Source organism: Chiloscyllium plagiosum, unplaced genomic scaffold (assembly GCF_037043375.1).
Source record: "Chiloscyllium plagiosum isolate Xiang-an unplaced genomic scaffold, Cpla_swu_hap1 HiC_scaffold_12, whole genome shotgun sequence".
Taxonomy (NCBI): Eukaryota; Metazoa; Chordata; class Chondrichthyes; order Orectolobiformes; family Hemiscylliidae; genus Chiloscyllium; species Chiloscyllium plagiosum.
In genome coordinates, this window is record NW_028270150.1 from 76,032,635 (window position 1) to 76,052,839 (window position 20,205).

General features: G+C 40.2%; 1 protein-coding gene across 10 annotated transcripts in view; it reads right to left on the reverse strand.

Moving 5' to 3' along the window:
• cnksr2a (connector enhancer of kinase suppressor of Ras 2a) overlaps positions 1-20,205 on the reverse strand; it is a 490,411-nt gene that overhangs the window by 341,713 nt on the left and 128,493 nt on the right. For all 10 annotated transcript variants that reach the window (XM_087992951.1, XM_087992946.1, XM_087992950.1 and 7 more), the window contains exon 4: positions 15,760-15,847. In XM_087992951.1, the coding sequence (XP_087849077.1) occupies positions 15,760-15,847 (88 nt within the window). The remainder of the gene's footprint in view (positions 1-15,759; positions 15,848-20,205) is intronic.

The following is a 20,205-nucleotide window of genomic DNA, read 5'->3' on the forward strand; positions in this document are numbered from 1 at the left end:
TGATAGATAGGCATGGCCTCCTGTTGGGCAGAGAAATCTTTAGAAAAGATTAAAGAGTCAGACTGGGTAAATTTGGTGGATTGTCGGGAAGAGATTGTGGGGTCTGGGGTGAAAACAGCAATATTGATTCACTTATGGACTATTGCAGGGCATTAGTGGAGAAATCAGAGATTAAAAGGTGGAATTGGAATTTGAGGTTACTTTTAGGAATGCAAATCTCTCTTCATTCTATCTGCTGGGTTTCCCGAGATTCAGGAAACCTGATTGATTAATACAACTTATTCATGGCTGATCTGCTTCAGCCTCAATTCCTCTTTCGTGTCAGCACATCATTGTCCTTGACTTCCCAATATTTCAAAAAGCTATCTATATCTCCTCTATAAATAGCTTCAGCTATCTTCACAACTCTGAGAGGTACAGAATTGTAAACACCCATTGTACTTTGGGAGAATAAAGTCCTTCACAACTCTGTTTTGGACGAGTGTGCCCTCATTCTGTAACTATGCTCCCAGGTTGATAATTCCCCACTGTCTGAAATACCTTCTCAACATTTTTCCTGTTAACTCCCCTCAGAATCTTGTATGTTTCAATACGATTCTTTCAAATTCTAATGTATCAATATCTAACCTGTTTAGCTGGTCTTGATACGTCAATCACTCCATCTCAGGTGAATCTCTTTAGAACTGTCTCCAATGACAGGACATCCATTCACAAATATGGAGACCAATACTGTACACAGTTCTATAGACATGGTCTCACCAACACCCTATAAAGCTGTAACCAGACTACCCTATTTTCAAACTCCAAACCTTTAGGAGAAAAGACTAAGAAATCTTGTAAAAATGGAAGCATCCAGGCTCTTTTAAAAATGTTAGTGTCAATCTGGATCCTGAGAATGGACTGGTCATCAGTCCTTGTTCCACCTCAAGTAGACCAGTGTTAGGTACCTGTCTCCTAAAATCTACCATTTGTACCTTATGCAATGTAAGTGTTCAACAAATTTTGCCTCCAATAAGCCATTCTTAGCATTGACCGAAACTCCTGTATCAGTCTAATGCATTTGTATCAGATTAATAAGATGATGAATATTAGAGCACTGAGATTTTGAACGAATAATGAAATTTTTCTGATGTTTATCATTATTCATTTTGTGAAAGGGAATTACATGCAGATGTGTTTAAACATTACATTTTAGCTTAAGTATTTGAAGAGTGATGATCAAACTGTTGCTCATACAAAAGCCTAATGCAATTTTGCAGTGCTAACTTACATGTTTTAATCAATTAATCATTAAGGCTTCTGTATGCTGAAGCATCATGTAAAGTGATCCTTTTAATTAAAAACAGAAATATTCCTATTTGGCTCAGTATGTTTCAGCCAGTGGGTTACGAGACACAGTCATGAGGATCATGGGTTAAATAATGAGCCTATGGAGCAGTTGGAGTCTTAGTATAAAAGGCTCTAGATTAGGAAGAGGGGAATGAGCCAGGAATATTTACAATATTCAGCACCCCCTAAAGATGGCACTGCCGTATGGCCATCAGACAAAGGTACAAATATAGCTCAGCTCCCGGAGATCAAACAGCTCAACATCAGTTTTCACATGTTTCTAATGTTTTCTTAGCACCACTGGGTAAGCCAACATTTACTGCGCAACCCTAGAAACCCTTGAGATGGTGATGGTTAGCTGCATTCTGGGAGTGCCGCAGCTCACAGTGAATAGGTACATCCACAAGGGTATTAGGAAATGAGTTCTGGAAATTTTATCCAGGGACATTGAACAAAAGCAATTCCAAGTCAGGGTGGTGAAAGAGCTTGCAGTTGGTAAGAGTTGCATGCATCTGTTGTCCATGTCTTTCAAGGTGGGTTTAGAAGATGCCATTGAATGAGGCTCTGTGAGAAGTGCATCTTGTAGATGCGATAAACTGCTGCCTTTGTATGCTGTGGGTAAGGGAAAGCTGACAATTTTGGAAAATCTTCCTGTCCACAAAAAGCAGGACAAGTCCAACAAGACTGTTATTGGTTGTGTCATGTCACCATAGTCTTACCAGACCATAGGGGCTGCTTTCCCATTAGAGAGAAGTGACTGGTGGTGATTTAACCTGAGGCCCACCAGGCCTCAGGCAAGGAAAGAAGTTGAGAAGAAGAGTCCTTCATGGTAACCTCAAACCAGTATTGGGAATTGAACCCACACTATCAGCATCACGTTGCTCTGTAAACCAACAATCCAGACAACTGAGTTAAATCAATTTTAATTAGGCACTATTAGGCTATAACCTTGATTGTCAGCAAAGCATTGAACCATGTCATAGGCAGTGCTGTCAAGTGGTCATTGATAGTCAGTTTTATTTCTGCCAGGATGACTAAACTATTTTACGCTTCAGGCTATTTTATCCTGGACAATGTTAAGCTCCTTGTGTGTCATTAAACCTTCACTACATGAGGCAAAAGGAGAGTATTTCATCACAGTTCTGACTGGTGCACATAGATGATGGACAGGAAATGAACAAATTGTTCCAGATTTCACACCTCTGTGTACACAGCTTGGTTCATTCTGGTATTTTTTTTTGCATAAGAATCATCTGTTTTATTGTTGATAAAGAATCTGCAGCCTTGCATGCTTGAGTTTCAGCGAAAGACCACCTCATTAAATAAAATACAAAAAAAAGCAAAAAATGATCCAGTAAGCCAGATGTCAGTCAGGAATTTGACCTGACTGTCAGCTGGGATCATAACACCTATTATTCAGCAATTCATTCAAAAAGCATTACTAAAACATGGAACTGTGCTTGGTTGAGGAGGAAGTAAAGAAAATTATGCAAGACTGAAAATAAATTAGATATACAGTACTTCACTAAATGTAAAGATAATGAGTGTTTTAAATGTGTTCTAACAATGTTTAAAAGCTTTAGGCAATACAACATCACATAAAGTTTCATAAAGTTTCATAAAGTTCTGGCGCAGATTGCATTTTATATTGTAAATAAATCTGGAGTTTTACATAAACAGCAGATTATTCTTCAAATTCTCTTCCACTGTCACTTCCACCCACACCTAATGCAATTATTCTTGAGCACAGTGGACAATTCAGTGCAAAAAGTATTTTATAGCAAGATTGAAATGCTGAAAATGAATCATCCAGTAAGACAAGAAAAGAATCCCTAACTACCTTCTTCATTAAGTTCACTTCTAAGTTATGACTTATGTTCAATGCATCTTAAAATACGTTACAACACTTCATTTATTATTGTCTGTGAACAGAAAACTGCAGAGATTCCATATTTCAATTAGGTTAACCTCACTCAATTCCTACTGCGGTTCCAGTGCTTGCTTTTCAAAACATGCTGTCGGCAAAAAGAGACAATAAAGTACAAAATACAGTCCTGTACATTCATAACAGATTGAAAACAGTTCTGCTGTGTTGAACTAAATATGTTTTGTCAAGAAGTGCCAAATTGTTAACCAACTGAGTAAGCCATATCCCCTTTCTGTTTATTTCTAGGGCTAATGGTGCATTTGCTAATTAATGGATCAAATCCTGACTAGCCACAGGTTGAATAAATAACATAAAGTGGAGATGGTGTCAGAGAGCGGAATTTTCCCTTCCCCGTATAGAGCAAACAATATTAGAACAGTTTGGAAATAAATAGAAGTAAAGGAGAGAATCAGAATATCAACATCGCCAAACTTTTTCCACTTGAGCGTTAAATGGTGACTTCAGAAACTCGTTATTCATGGCTACCTTATTTCCATGTATTTGCATCTCATTAGTACTCCAATTCGCCTCATTTATAGGCCACATCCAACTCTCCTCATTTTCCCTGAGAAACTAAGCAGCACAATTAGTTGCTGGGTTGGCTGGCCAATGAGATCCCTTGTACCTCCATGAGTAGTCATGCTCTTTCCCAGCTAAGCCAACGCTCACTCTCCTTGTATGGAGTGAGGGGCCTCATGATGGTTCGCCTTCACCTGAAACTCAGCACTGACCTGGTCTGCTCTCCGGCTCCAGCTGGTTACATCTGGTAACTTGGCCTCCCGTGACAGTCAACTAGAAAGAGGACAAGCCTCCTCTCCACAATGCAGCCTACCAGCTTCTGGAACCCTGTTTGTGAGGCAGGGAGCAAGTTTTCCTTTCTCGGATATGTCATCAGCGATGACGGTCCAACACCACAGTGTGAGTGGCAGGTCCTGGTTTGCAGCATCTGGTGTGGTGAGCAGCTGACCTTTAAATTTCATGTCAGGGCCGTGAATTCTGAAAAGTCCCAGCATTCCAGCTCTCGCAAAATGACAAAGGCACCTAAGAAGCTGGTGACATTACTAACAGGGTGAAGAGTGGAAAGTTATGTGAGAAATGAGACATCGACTTCACTTGGCAATACACTTCAACTGAAAGGGGGAAATTCCACCTCTTGTGTGGTAATGTCACCGGAATAACAAACCTGAGTCTCCGGATAATACTGTGTGGATGTGTCTCACTATGGCTGCAATATGCAACAGAAAATTCATTGACTCAGATCTAAGTTGAAAACTACTCACACTAACAGTGACCATAAAATATCATTGGTTTTCATAAAAAAACCATTAGTTTCCCCAATGTCTTTTAAGGAAGGAAATCTGCTGTCCTTATCTGGTCTGATGATGGAGGCAATGTAGTTGACTTTTGTTAATGTAGTCGACTTTTGTTAATGTAGTCGAATGTTATAATCTCTTTCACCACACTTTCAGTCAATGTATTCCAGATCACAATAGCCAAGTGGATATACTCAGGTGTCATCAGGTGTCATAGTGGCACAATGAGCATCACTGCTGCCTCACAGCCCCAGGTTCAATTCCAGCCTTGGGTGACTATGGAGTTTGAAACTTCTCCCTGAGTCTATGTCAATTTGCTTTGGTTTCCTCCCACAGTCCAATGATACATAGGTTAGGTAGATTGGCCAAGGGAAGTGAAGGTTGTGGGATGCTCTTCAGAGGGTCAGAATGAACTTGATGGGGTGGGTGGCCTGCTTCTACACTCTAGGGATTCATATCATTTATGTTTTCTTTCTAAGTGCCTCAAGTCTGCATCCTCTGACGACGGACCCTGCTGCATTTAAAATTGTTTCTCCCTATTTACTCAATCAAAACACTTCAGGACTTTGAACCTTTTGCACTGCCTTCCTGAACTCTTTTACCTTTCACTGTTTGTTACATTTTCAAGTTCTTATCATTTTAAATCTTGAAATGATGTCCCATTGAACCAAGTATGAGTGATTAGTACATGCATCAAATCTCTTCTTAACTTTGCTCATTTCCATCCTTACGCTAAAGAGAATACCTCTAGTTTCTGTAGCTTCTCCACATCAGTCTTCTCCCCTCTGCCTCCAAAACCTATAATCCTTGATCAAAGGACAATACTTCACCTAACCAGAGTTTATAATCCTTTAATATAGCATCCTTGCTTTTGAATTATGTTTTCTATTCTGGATGTTTTCTATTATTAAATTTATATTGCATTTTCTACTATTAAAGCCAAGAATCCCATTGGCTCTTATTCTAATCTGAATTTATCTTTCCACCTTCAAGAACATTTGAAATAACCTCCTCGATCTGTTATTCCTGCATGTGCATGTCACTTTACATTACTTGGTGTATGCAGTTTTCCTGATTCCTCTTACCAATTGTATCACTTTCACACTTCTGTACATTAAAATCCATCTGCCACACATCCACCCGCTGCACTGCCCTCCTGAACTCTTTTACTTTTCACTGTTTGCTACATTTTCAAGTGCTTATCATTTTAAATCTTGAAATGATGCCCCATCGAACCAAATGATAGTGGTACTAATATCTGATTGATGTTGTGGTTATTGTCCACCAGTATCATCAGAGATGATATGGAAAGATTCACTGCTACGAGACCTTCTTACTTGCATTAGTCATAATTACTGCTACCTCATGGAAATGATACCCAAAGACATCCTTGCCAGAAATGAGGCCCTATCTTGCTATACAGAGTGTGCTTATTATTTAGTACTTCATTGCTAGTTACATGACATTACAGATAGGTTCCATACTAGCTGGTTTTAAGACTTAAGGTGACATACACATTACTGCATAGCTACGTGGAAACTCATACTTAAACACTATTTGCTCCTCCCAGAAAGAGTCCTTTACATTCAATGGGTGGACCTCTTTTCATCAGCTCATCAATTAATTCTTTCAGCTGTTAACTGCCTTATGCAACAATACCAGCCAATGGAGAACACAACTACATGCCTTTCTCTAATCTGAAAATCAGCCAATCACCACCAGTCGCTGTCTATTGCCCCTTAAGCAATGTTGTATCCACATTGTCAATGTATCTTTAATTCCATTAACTTGAATTTTGTCAAGAAGCCAAATCCTCCTCTGGACTTTGGTACATCTGACCTGTCCACTTTTGATCCTTGCAAACCTGACCCATGCATGACTTCACATGCCATAGAACATAGAATAGTACTGCAAAGGAACAGGTCCTTCAGCCCACTATGGTACCTTTCCAAACTAACCTCATCAGCCTGCACATGATCCATATCCCTCTATTCTCTGCCTGGTCATATGTCTGTTTAAATATCACCTGAATGTGGCTATTGTATCTGCTTCTACCATCTCCCCTGGCAGTGCCTTCCAGGCAACTACTACCCTCTGTGTGAAAAACATACCTTGCACATTTCTTTTAAATGCTCCTCCTCTCATCTTAAACCTATGTCCCCTAGTGTTTGACATTTCCACCCTGGGAAAAATACTCCAATACCTTATTTATGCCTCTCATAATTTTATATGCTTCTATCATGTCGCCCCTCAGCATTTAACACTCAAGTGAAAACAATCCAAGTTTATCCAACCTATAGCTAACACATTTCCATTCAGGCAACATCCTGGTAAACCTCTTTTGCTTTTCGCTGTGCCTCAGTACACGTGACAATAAATTCAATTCAATTCAATTCAATTTAATTCATTTGCACCCTCTCCAAAGCCTCCACATCCCTCCTATGGTGTGGAAACCAGAACAGCACACCATATTCAAAGTATGGCCGCAAGACAACTTACTAAATTTTGTACTCAATGCCCCACCAATAAGGGCAAGCATGCCTTCTTTACCAACTAATCCACTTGTGCTGACACTTTCAGGGAACTATGGATTTGCATCGCTAGATGTCTCTGTATATCAATGCTGCTATGGGTCCTGCCATTTACTGTATACTGTACTTTCCTCTCACAATTCATCTCCCAAAATGCATCACCTCACTTGTCTCAATTACACTCCATCTTCCATTTCTCTCCCCAACATTTCAATTGATCTATATCCTGCCGCAGCTTTTGACAACCTTCTTCAGATATCCTAAAATTATCCAGCTATTCACCTACGTAGGCTCAGGACCCAACACTGATCATAGCAGCATTGCTAAAATGTCGGTCTGTATGACAAGCAAGAGCCACTTGCTAGTTTTAACTATTGTTCCACCTTTTTCCAAGATCCCACTTTCAAAATCAAATAGCGCACTATAGCTATTAATAGATTTTGTATTGCAGTGTTTCAATGTAGCTTTATCACAAATTGTTCCTAACATTTCTCTTCCAAATTGCTAATATCAAGAAAACAAAGTCAATTCAAAAATGGAAGAATCTGCAGAACAAGATTCTTGCACGATAGGATAAGTTATATAAGATTGTAAGGGCAAGAAGATTAAAACATAAAATAGCTTTCAGAAATTGCGAAAGTTTGCCTTACATTGTCTTACACTCAAGTGTATAATGAGCTTCACCTGAATCCCACACTTGTACTTCAGCCAACATAACTCAACTCCTCTATTATTTGCTGCAAGATGTCTTTTTTTGTACTTTCATTAGATTTTGCATTTTTCCAAGTTACAAATTTGATTGCATGTTCCTAAGGAATATTCCAGTTGATGCTGTGCCAAATGACATTTGTAGTTGCCCTCTGCATTTCTGTGATGAAGCCAGAAATCACTTGTGTAAAAGGTTTGCAGCAACTTGAAGGAATTTCAATCCACAACAATCCTCACAGGGGATATGCAATGTACAGGCTGGCACATTGTTGCAATGTACAGACATTCATAGCTCTCACCCCTCCACCCACCTGCCAGCTGTGAACTTTGGCTGGTCATAATAAAGGTACAATTCCATAGGAGGAGAGAGGAAAATAATCAGAAAAAAAAATCAGGAGCTGGAGTGTCCAGTTTTTCCCCTCTGAGCCAGAGGGACCTGGATTCAAGTTCCTGTCCAGGATTTGTTGGCCTCCAAAGCAATGAGTCACTAATGCTAGAAGGCCAGTGTGTATCAATGCCAGTTTCCATCCTGTATAAATGATTTGGGCTAGTGGCAGGAAAGGCATCCATTTACAGAACCATAACCAAATTTAAAAATGATGTGAAGGAGCAATCAACTAACACTGCGTTATACTGTCCCATTTAACATGAGAAAAGCTGAAAAGGAATGGGGAAAATTCTGAGAGACTAATCACAGGAATCAAGGATTTTCTGGAATATTGCATAACAAATTACACAAAATTGATGGACAAGTGCTAAAAGCTACAATTTTTCTGTCCAATGTGGCATTTATCTTTTGACTGCAGAAGAACAAAGAACTTGTAAACACCAAACAATTCTTCAACTGTGAAGTATAAGCAGATTAATTGTTCCGCTTTTACGGTTGCTCATAACATCTTCCTCTCAAGCTCATAACACCAATCCTACCCACCCCACTCAGGTAAGAATAATATGTTTGAAGAATTAAAATTGGATGTGTTCACTTCTAAATCCAAGGATATTTGGCTCCCAAACTGCTCATTTTCCCTTTGCTGGTTTCTGACTTTGTTCAAGGTTTCCAATGAAGGCTGACAAAGGGGGAAAACTAATTTGAAAATATGACAGCCCTGTGAGAACACTGGGGCGGTGGTGGTATATTAAAGTAAAGGGCTTATGCAATGTCAAAACCACCACAGGAGCGGCCAGATGAAGTCATGGTAAGTTAGATGTTTGAAAAGATGCTCTGGGGATTTGGGAACAGGAGTATAAGAATCCTTGATTGGGGCACTACCTCCATTCACCACAAGCACCGGTCTCACAGGAGGAATCATTTACAGTCACAGGCTCCATTACCACTTCTCCTGGGATGACTAATTTCAAATATTAAAATAAAACCTGGCAGTTACAATTGGGCCTGACTTCACTTCCTTCTGAAATCCCAGAGAAAGTATTTTAGTCCTCCTGCATACCGATCTCACTCAATATCTTCCCACTAAACAGAGGCAATGGCAAGAAGAAATTAAATAAGCATCACATTTCAACAAAGCCTCCCACAGTTTCATATGAGGTAGTTTGCAGCTTTCTCCATATCTGTTGGCCTCTATAAATGAGAATTCTACCGATGATGACTCATGATATAAAAGGTAGGCAACAGTTCTCTTCAAACAGCAAACACTAAATAAATTCAGCAGAATTTCAACACTTCTCTCTCCCAAAAGAACTCATTTACATTTCTAGCTCCATGAGTCATAGGAAGTAAGTTAACAACACACAGTGGTGAGAGCTATGCTTTTGCAGCATTTGGTTGAATAACACTGAAAAAATTCTGAGCCAGTCAGAAGCAAATCCCAACAAAGGTGCAAAATTTAAGAGGAAAGTACTAATGTTAAGTTTGGCACAGTGGTATATCAGCTTGATTTTAAATTATCAAGATGTAACAGTCTAACAGCTGAGAGTGTGTGGAAATTGCAGGACTGAGGGGGTGCAGGAGGCAAATCTCATGTCTAATGTGTAAAGTATGCTAATCAGAGATATTTCCTCTCTCACACAATGATAATAAAACTTCAATCCCTGCGTAGTTGTTTGCAACAGGATGCACTGTTAAAATATGGTGTGCAATTTCATTCATTTAAAAAAATGTATGAACTATATATACATGTATTAGAAACAAATCAGACACACATTCAAAGTTATTTTAGTATACCTTACTAATACATCAAACTTAAGTCAACGGTACTTCTGCATTAGCTAATTAACGCAGTTGAAATACGCCTTACAAATCCTTTTAGTTTACCACGTACTTTGAGCTGTTATGTAGCATTATGAGAGTAAGGATCCAGCTTTCCAAATGGCTGACTTTTCCTTGTCATTTCTAATCTTCCCATGTCTTGCAAGAATTATTCCGCTCTGCTAAAGTTTTCTGGAATCAATTTCTACCAGCAAAGATCCCCTCAGTAACCCATTGTTCTTTTGCCAAAATTCTCATCTCCTCTGTTGTTCTCTTTTCAACAAGAAACCAAATCTCACCAGCATTCTGCTTGGTTACTAACTGAAAAGCAACCATTTCCTGCTCTTTACAGTAGTATATGCATTCTCTTGCTCTCTCTTTCTTTTTCCCATGCTCTCTTGCTGCCAGGATCCCAAAATAAGCTGCCTCTTTTGTGTCATGTGGCAAAATGGTCACTTGCTTTTCATTGGTCACTTGGCTTGGTTTCTTTCCTCATGGCCATCAGACCACAGGCTGAGATAGGGTACTGATGCTGTCACTAGTCTCGTAACTCAGAGTGTCAGGCTAATAATCTAGGTCAATGGGCTCAAATCCCATCATGGCAGCTAACACAAGTTGAATTCAATTAATATAACATGAATACAAAAAAGCTAGCCTCAATGATGGTCATCATGACTAGCTTCACTGATTGTTGTTAAAAAAAAACTCATACACTTCTGTAACGGAATGAAATCTGTCATCCTTACCTGGACTGGTCTATAAGTAACTCTACACCCACAGCAAAATATTGTAATGGTCCCCTGAAATAGTCTGGTGAGACCCTTACTCCAAGGGAAAGTGGATGGGCAACATATGCTCGGATTTCAAGAATATTCAATCTCACCTTTTATGAGGTATTTTAAAACACAACCTTCCTGAGAAGTGTCACCTTTATTAAACTTCCACCCAATAAGGAAAGAAAGCATTACATTTTTAATGACGTTTTTTTCCCACAATGCTTTCAAAATACGACAAAGGCATACATTTTAGATTCCTTACGAACAAACTTGTGACACACAGCTCAGGGAAAATTCTTGTCCCTTTTACTCATGTTTCACCACTGACCATTCACACTTGGCAACATTGTAAAGCTTCATTCAGAACGATCAGTGACAACCAGGTCAGAAAGCTTGCAAATGTTCTCAATGCCTCAATTCTCTTGCAAACTCTTTCTTTTTCTTTCCCCTCTTTCAATCCATGCAAAAGATTTCAGGGTTTCCAGATCCGCAAAAAGCTCCTTTTTGGTTTGTACAGCATTTTCATGGTCTTTGATGAAAATATTGCAGCATGGTTCTGTATTCGTTGTCTCTCCTTTTAATATCTACCTCAGGATTGTGCACTTTCTCATCCTGAGATAGTGCTTGTGATGGCCTAAAGGTTTTATCATTTGTTTGGCATGGTTAACTTTGTCAAGTGGTCACTGGACTAAGTTGTCAGAGAAGTTACAGCTTCCAATACTCTTATGGATTCAAATCTATATGCATAAGGAAGCAATTATGTCACTGGATGTGGAGCCAATTTCTAACCAAGATTCCCACTCCTGCACCCACACGGAGATGCCTTATGTCAGGAAATTTTCTGTACACTTACGCAAGACTCACATTAAGAACTAGTGAAATTCACACCCAAGCAGCAGTTAGCAGGTTTGAGTAACAGAAAACTTTGGAAGCTCAAATCTACAGCCATCTGGCAGGGAGGTAGACATTTCAGCCCCAGTTTCATCAGGCTACCCACACGTTGGAAATATTATAGTGATGAACAAATGTCACCTCTATTTTTAGTTTTAGAGCTTGCTTGTAAAAAGTAGGTGTTGAATTTTTGTTTAATCATGAGTCACATCACTTCTAATTTTTATGCTTACAGCCTACGGTAAAATCATCCTCCACATTTGTTTTCTGGGGCACTTTATAAGTTTTTATTCCAGTTAATGCACATAAAGAGAACAAAGGTTTTAAATTCTTTGGACAGTGATTTGTGAAGGCAAGCAGGGATTATCAAAACACACCTTACAAAATGTGAAAGAAGCTGATTCAGATAAAGTGTAAAGGATTTACTTTTGGATTTGGCGAAGTAATGAGTACAACTACCATTGCACTATGGAAGACTCATCTGCTACAAAATTTGAAACGTGGGAGAAAGTAGCAGGATGTTACAGAGACCATAGAACATCACAGCACAGTACAGGCCCTTCCGCCCCTGAATTTGCGCCGACCTGTGAAACCAATCCTAAGCCCATCTAACCTACACTATTCCATTTTCATCCACATGTCTATCCAATGACCATTTAAATGACTTTAAAGCTGGTGAGTCTACTCCTGTTGCAGGCAGTGCGTTCCATGCCCCTTCTACTCTCTGAGTAAAGAAACTATGTCTGACATCGATTCCATATCGAAAGGTGAAAACAAGGACTGCAGATGCTGGAAACCAGAGTCTAGATTAGAGTGGTGCTGGAAAAGCACAGCAGGTCAGGCGGCATCCAAGGAGTAGGAAAATCGACATTTTGGGCAAAAGCCCTTCGTCAGGAATGGAGGGCTTTTGTCCAAAACGTCGATTTTCCTGCTCCTCGGATGCTTCCTGACCTCCTGTGCTTTTCCAGCGCAGAATATGTCCTATATCTATCACCCCTCAATTTAAAGCTATGTCCCTCATGCTAGCCATCACCATCCGAGGAAAAAGGCTTTCACTGTCCACCCTATCTAACCTTCTGATTATGTTATATGTCTCAATTAAGTCACTCTCAATCTTCTTCTCTCTAACGAAAACAAACTTAAGTCCCTCAGTCTTTCCTCGTTAGACCTTCCTTCCATATCAGGCAACATCCTAGTAAATCTCCTCTGAACTCTTTCCAATGCTTCCACATCCTTCCTATAATGCGGTGACCAGAACTGTACACAATTCTCCAAGTGTGGCCACACAAGAGTTTTGTACAGCTGCAGTATGACCTCATGGTTCCAAAACACAATCCCTCTACCAATAAAAACTAACACACCATATGCCTTGTTCACAACCCTATCAACCTAGGTGGCAACTTCCAGGGATCTATGTACATGGACACTGAGATCTCTCTGCTCATCTACACTACCAAGAATCTTACCATTACCCTAGTACGCTGCATTCATGTTGCTCCTTCCAAACTGAATCATCTCACATTTTTCAGCAATAAACTCCATTTGTCATCTTTCAGCCGAGCTCTGCAGCTTATCTATGTCCCCCTGTAACCTACAACATCCTTCAGCACTATCCACAACTCCACCAACTTTAGTGTCATCCGCAAATTTACTAACCCATCCTTCTATGCCCTCATCTCGGTTGTTTTTAAAAATGACAAACAGCAGTGGACCCAAAACAGATCCTTGCAGCACACCATTAGTAATTAAACTGCAGGATGAACATTTCCCATCAACCACCACCCTCTGTCTTCTTTGAGCTAGCCAACTTCTGATCCAAATCACTAAATCACCCTCAATCCTATGCCTCTATATTTTGTGCAATAGCCCACCATGGGGAACCTTATCAAACGCCTTACTGAAATCCACATACACCACATAAGCCGTTTTACCCCATACACCTGTTTGTTCACCTTCTCAAAGAACTCAATAAGGTTTGTGAGGCATGAACTACCCCTTCACAAAACTGTGTTGACTATCCCTAATTAATTTATTCCTTCCTAGATGATTATAATTCCTAGCTCTTATAACCTTCTCCAACACTTTACCCATAACCGAAGAAAGGCTCAATAGTCTATAATAGCCAGGGTTGTCTCTAATCCCCTTCTTGAACAAGGGAACAACATTTGCTATCCTCCAGTCTTCTGGCACTATTCCTGTAGATAATGATGACATAGAGATCAAAGCCAAAGTCTAGGAAATCTCCTCCCTGGTTTCCCAGAGAATCCTAGGATAAGTCCCATCCGGCCCAGGGGACTCATGTATTTCCACTGTTATTGACAAATTTTGGTGTCAATGTGCTTTCAACAGTGTACCTTGCCTGCTACAGCAATATATATACACATTATCGCCCATAAGATAAGGAACTGGTCATGGATATTGGAGTTCGGATGAATCCAACAAGCAGTTATTATAACTAAATGTTATGTACAGACATTAGGCACCGGAGTGTCTGGATAATATTAAACGAGTGTGCTTTAGTCGAGGAGTATGCTTTCAGTAGTGTGTCATATTTCAACTAATGTGAGGTAAGATGGCGTATGAGATCTTTATTCTCTCAGGTCATGTGCTACAATGTAGTGATGATATTGTAAGCATGATTCTTATGGATAAACTGCCAGGAGACATAACAACAATATTTGCATAATTCTTCCGTTTTTAAATCAAGGGTTAGAATACAAAAGCAGAGATGTACTGCTGAGACTGCATAAGGCTCTGGTCAGGCTGCAAGTGTGGTGCTGGTCAGGTGCATCCAAGGAGCAGGAGAATCATCGTTTCGAGCATAAGCTCTTCATATGCCTGAAACATCGACTCTCCTGCTCTTCAGATGTTGCTTGTGCTGTTTCAGCACCACACGTTTTGAATCTGATCTCCAGTATCTGGTCCCATTCTTCTGGTCAGGCTGCATTTGGAATATTGTGAGCAGTCTTCTGCCCTAAATCTGAGGAAGGATATGCTGGCCTTGGCTGGGGTCCAGAGGAGGTTCACAAGGATGATACCAGGAATGAAGGGCTTACAGAGGCTTGAGAGGCCTGGATAAGGTGGACATGGAGGAGATGTTTCCATAAATAGGAGAGACTTGGACCCGAAAGCACAACCTCAGAGTGAAGGGATGACCCTTTAGAACTGAGATGAGGAAGAATTTCTTCAGCCAGAGGGTAGTTAATCTGTGGAACTCATTGGCACAGAGGGCTGTAGAGGCCGAGACATTGAATGTATTGAAGACAGAGATAGATAGGTCCTTGATTGGTAAGGGTTTCAAGGGTTATCGGGCAAAGGCAGGACAGTGGGGTTGAGAAACATATCAGCCACGATTGAACAATGGAGAAGACCTGATGGGCTGAATGGTTTAAGTCTGCTCCTATATCTTATGGTCTTATGGTCTAAGACATATTTTATAGACCCTTAAATGGAAGTAACTTTATTCTCTATAACTGAGTTGTTGCAACTTTAACAACAAAAAACGCAACCTTGAGTTCTAACAGAATATTGATATTAGTTGAATTAAACCCAAGCTAACCATTGTTTGGAGTTTATTCTGAGCAAGAGTTTGGGTTCAACTGGAAAGACGTTAATAAAGAGTGATGAAAAGCAGCATGATTTCTTTTTGGCTAAAAGGTAGCTTCAGTTCTGCTTACAATATTTGCTGAGTGTTATATATTATCTGTCTCCATGAAAAAAAATCCAAATGGCTTTAATTTCATTCATTTTCAAATTTTGATTTTTCTGATAACATTTAGAGTTCAGTACATTGGCTTAACTGGAGAAAACTTACAATTGTGGTTGTTTTAGTGAGATGATTAGGCAAATATTTAGTCAGCATGCCCAAATTGTATCTATTGCCTATGGGCCAGGTTGGCAGCAAATTGTTCAATTTGAGGAATTACAACCCAGTTTTAAGTACATGTGGCATCATTATTCATCAGAAACTGCTCTTTTCGATCAGGCAAACCTGAAACAGCTATATACACAAATAGAAAAATATCAGTTGTGTGGTGAATAAACAACAACTTTTGAACAGAAAAATGAGTTTCCTTACTTGTTGTACAATAGTGGTGAGTTCCAGACAGAGTTGAATTACGTTGTTTCTAGTAACAGAATAGTCTGTCACAGCAGCAAATGGAGATCTTAGAAAAAGAAGAGAATAAATCATGATAAATAGTAGCTATAAAAATCTGAAATCCAGGACCACATGTTATCAAGATCTTTCTGTCAAACAGCATAAAAGCCGTCATAACTGTAAATAACCTTTTTTTGTCTTTTAAAATTGCTTAGCCCAATGATTCCTACAAAATGGGAACCTAAATAATTTGAATGTGAATATGAACCAGAACACAATTAAATATTGTAACGAACACAACTGGGCCTAGAAATAATCAATTCATGGAGGACAATTTTTCTAACACTTCAGTTTTAAAGTTCAAAGAGTAAAGTGCAGGTGATGCTTTTACTGTAAAAGTGATTGGAATGGATTTTTTGAATATGTGTTCCCTGATTGGGGCTGTTAACCGAGGCTAATCAGGGAGCCCTGGCTGACAGATATAAACAGATACTGCAGAGATTCCAATCACTCTAGGGAATGGCTCTGAGCTGGTTGGTTAGCAACCACATACTGTAAACGTGTCAATAAAGAGTGACTTGATGAAGGGATACTGGCCTCCGTGGAGATATGTCAGAGGGGAAATTGAGATTTCATATTCCTGTTCCTGTTCAAGGAAAGACCCATCGCCGCAAAAGCATTTTTCACATTTAATTCAATAGGTGCAAGGACTGAAGATATTTTGCCACCTGAACATGTACAAAGAAATAAAACAAATTCCACACATGGCAGCTTGGAGCCTGACACCAATGTGCTCTCACTGAATTACATCAAGCTGGTGGTGCGTAACATTGCAAAGAGAGTCAGAAGCAGAACTTAAATCTATACTGTGCTTTATCACCTGAGCAATATGTCAAAATGCCTCCAATACCATGAGTTACTTTTAAATGCTCAAAGTGCAGTGATGCAGACGAATGTGCCAGCTATTTCTCACACAACAATATTCCACAAGCAGCAGCAAACTGCCATTTGTTGTTTCAGTGGTGGCTGACAAACAGTTGTGCCCGGGTCACCGAGAAAATGCCATCTGCTTCATGTAACACTGCTGCAAGATCTTGAACGCTCACTTGAATCATGGGAGCAGGCAGATGAAGCCTGAGCATAACATTTCATCTGAATGATTACACAATTGACAATGTCACATTCATTCTGCGATGAGATGTCAGTCTAGATTATGTAAATAAGGTTGCAGTTCACATTAACGGCTCAAGAGTAACTGGAGGACCAAGGAAAACAGAAGACACTGCTGAAAGACGAGCAAACCTGTCAGGAGACTTGGCAGACATCATCATTACAGCAGGAGAACAATGTGAGTAAAAACAATAACGATTATAATTATTTTCTCAGGCAGTCCCAAAACTACAGGGCAGTTTAATGCTTATCACAGTACTATATCAGTCAGATAGCTAGTTGGCTTGATTTTGGTGTAATAATAACAGTAAGGTTAACAACAGTTACTGTTATTACGGAGTAAATCTGACAGCAATGTACACGTGCAATTAAATGTGGAACACCAGAGGTTGCATTCAGAAATACACTGCTTCTCCACAGGGTGCGCTATTGCAGTTCTCACTGATCGACTGGCTTGTGAAGCAGGGATTTCGGCTATTTAGCTACCTGACTTCCTCCAAAATGTAGTGAAGATTAGAGCTGATGCATTCAATGAACATAATAAGTGGCTTTTTAAAAAATGGGATATGGGTGCTGCTGGCAAGGCCAATCTCTAATTAGTTTCCCATCTCTAATTAGTCATTTCAGAATCTATAATATTGCAGTAGATCTGGAGTCACATGTAGGCCAGACCAGGCAGACCAGTTAAGGATGGCAGATCTCCTACCCAAAAGGACATTAGTGAAGCAGCTGGGTTTCATGGTCGTCATTGCTGAGACTGGCTTTCGATTCCAGATTTGAAGAATTAAAATTAAATTTCTCCTGCTATCATGGTATCATACCATTGCATTCACCTCAGTCACCAGATTACAAGTCCAATGGCATAACATGACACCACTGTCCTGACACTGCAGGTTATTATTGATCAACAACTGTAGTCATGAAAAATTGATTTCCTTGAAAGTGGAGTCGCAGATAGGTAGGATAGAGAAGAAGACGTTTGGTATGCTTTCCTTTATTGGTCAGAACATTGAGTTTCGGAGTTGTGATAGGAGTCATGCTGCAGCTGCACAGGATATAGGTTAGACCACTTTTGGAATATTGTGTGCAATTCCAGTCTCCCTCCTATAGGAAGGATGTTGTGAAACTTGAAAGGGCTCAGAAAGGATTTACAAGGATGTTGCCAGGTTTGGAGGGTTTGAACTTCAGGAAGAGGCTGAATAGCCTGGGGTTGTTTTCGGAGGCTGAGGGGTGACCTCATTGAGGTTTATAAAATCATGAGGGGCATGGATAGGATAAATAGACAAAGTCTTTTCCCTGGGATAGAGGAGTCCAGAACTAGAGGGCATAGGTTTAGGGTGAAAGGGAAACAATTTAAAAGGGACCTAAGGGGCAATGTTTTCGTGCAGAGGGTGGTGCGTGTATGGAATGAGTTGCCAAAATTACAACATTTAAAAGTCACCTGGATGGGTATATGAATAGGAAGGGTTTAGAGGGATGTAGGCCAAGTGCTGGCAAATGCGACCAGATTAACTTAGGACATCTGCTCAGCATGGACGAGTTGGACTGAAGGGTCTGTTTCCATGCTGTACAGCTCTATGACTCTACGACTTGTGAAGCATTACATTACTACAGTGTTCTATACTTGTTTCTTTCTTTGTTTTTTGTGTCTCTCTCCAAAAATATTTAGCAATCTTCATTTTACTTCATGTGCAATGATTAAGTGCGTAGGAGGACAATCGAGAAGGTAATCGTAGGCTATACATGGTAATGTTGTGTTGTATATGTTTACTACATGCAAAACATGCAGGAAGTCCCAAAAACAGGATGTCAGATGACTAATAAGTCTTAAAATTGCATAATTACCTAGCACAGAATGGGACTGGATGGCTACCTGTGTGACCTGCATACTTTATGGAGCCTATAAGACTTCCAGAGAGGAAAATAACTGCTCTTTTGCATATATGCTTGAAATAACAATCTTTGCTTATTAGAGCCCTACAGGCACAAGAGCGGCCTTTTCGCCGCAACAAAAGTACATTTCTACACATAATGCTGGAGAAACTCAGCAGGTCTGGCAGCATCCGTGGAGAGAGAAACAGAGTTAACATTTCACGTCCACCACAACTTTTCTCTTGGAAGGACAAGAGCAGCAGCTAGCTGGGAACACCACCTTCTGCAAGTTCCCCTCTGTGCCACCCACCGTCTTGACTTGGAAATATATCATCGTTTCTTCATCGTCACTGGGTCAAAAACTCGGATTTCTCTCCCTGACAGTATTGTGGGTCTACCTGCAGGAAATGGACCACTGTGGTTCAAGAAGGCAGCTCACCACCACCTTCTCAAGGGGGAATTAGAGATGGAAAACATTTTGTGGCAGCCACATTCCAAGAGTGAATTAAAAAAAAGAGTTCCTTGCTTTCAGCATCTCAGGTGGTGTGGAGCTAGGCTTCAAATATGGCACCAGTGCAGCAGCAATCACTTGTCGCACTCCTGCTGCACGGTTCCATGAGACAGGCAACGTGGAGCCCAGCTATATTGTAAGTGAGGTGCAAAACTGAAGATTGAGTGAGAAAAGTCTCCGGGAGCTATGGTGGACTAGACAAAGTGTATCTGACTTGGCAAAATACTTCACCTGAAAAACAGGAAAATGTCCGATCGTGGAACTTTATTTAATCTCAGCACGAGTCCCGAGGTCTGCCCGAGTTGAGTGCTGACTGAGATGGTATGGTAAGTAGCCGGGCAAAGGAGCTCTATGGCTTGGAGTGGATGGGACTAGGGAGTGGTGAGCAGGAAGTGAAAGGGTGAGAGAAATGAAGACCGTTTTATCTTCAACTGTTTTTCGTGAAGTTTCAGACAGTTGTCAGAGCACTGAGCCAGGTGGTTCCCTAAACCTGCATTCAAACTGGCAATCTCTGACTTACAGTAAATCCCAGCAAGCTGGAACAGCCCTCCCCCCACCTTCATCACTATTGTCTGCAGGTTCAATAGCAACAATTCAAACCCGGTTGGCCAAGTCATTATCATTCCATATCACTGGTTTAGTTAGAACTTTAGTTGCCATCAGTGGCCAATTGCAAACAATAAATCAGTTAACTAATCTCTCAATTTTGTTGACATGATCTTCTCCTGTCAATATTATTGTGCTTTCACTCTCGATAGAGAAATTAATGCCACTGAAGTTACTGATGGGAGCATTGGTCAAAGTATTACCTGCATTAGCATTCTTTGAAGATTTATCCATGTCAAATGGCTCAATAAAAGCAGCTTAAATAA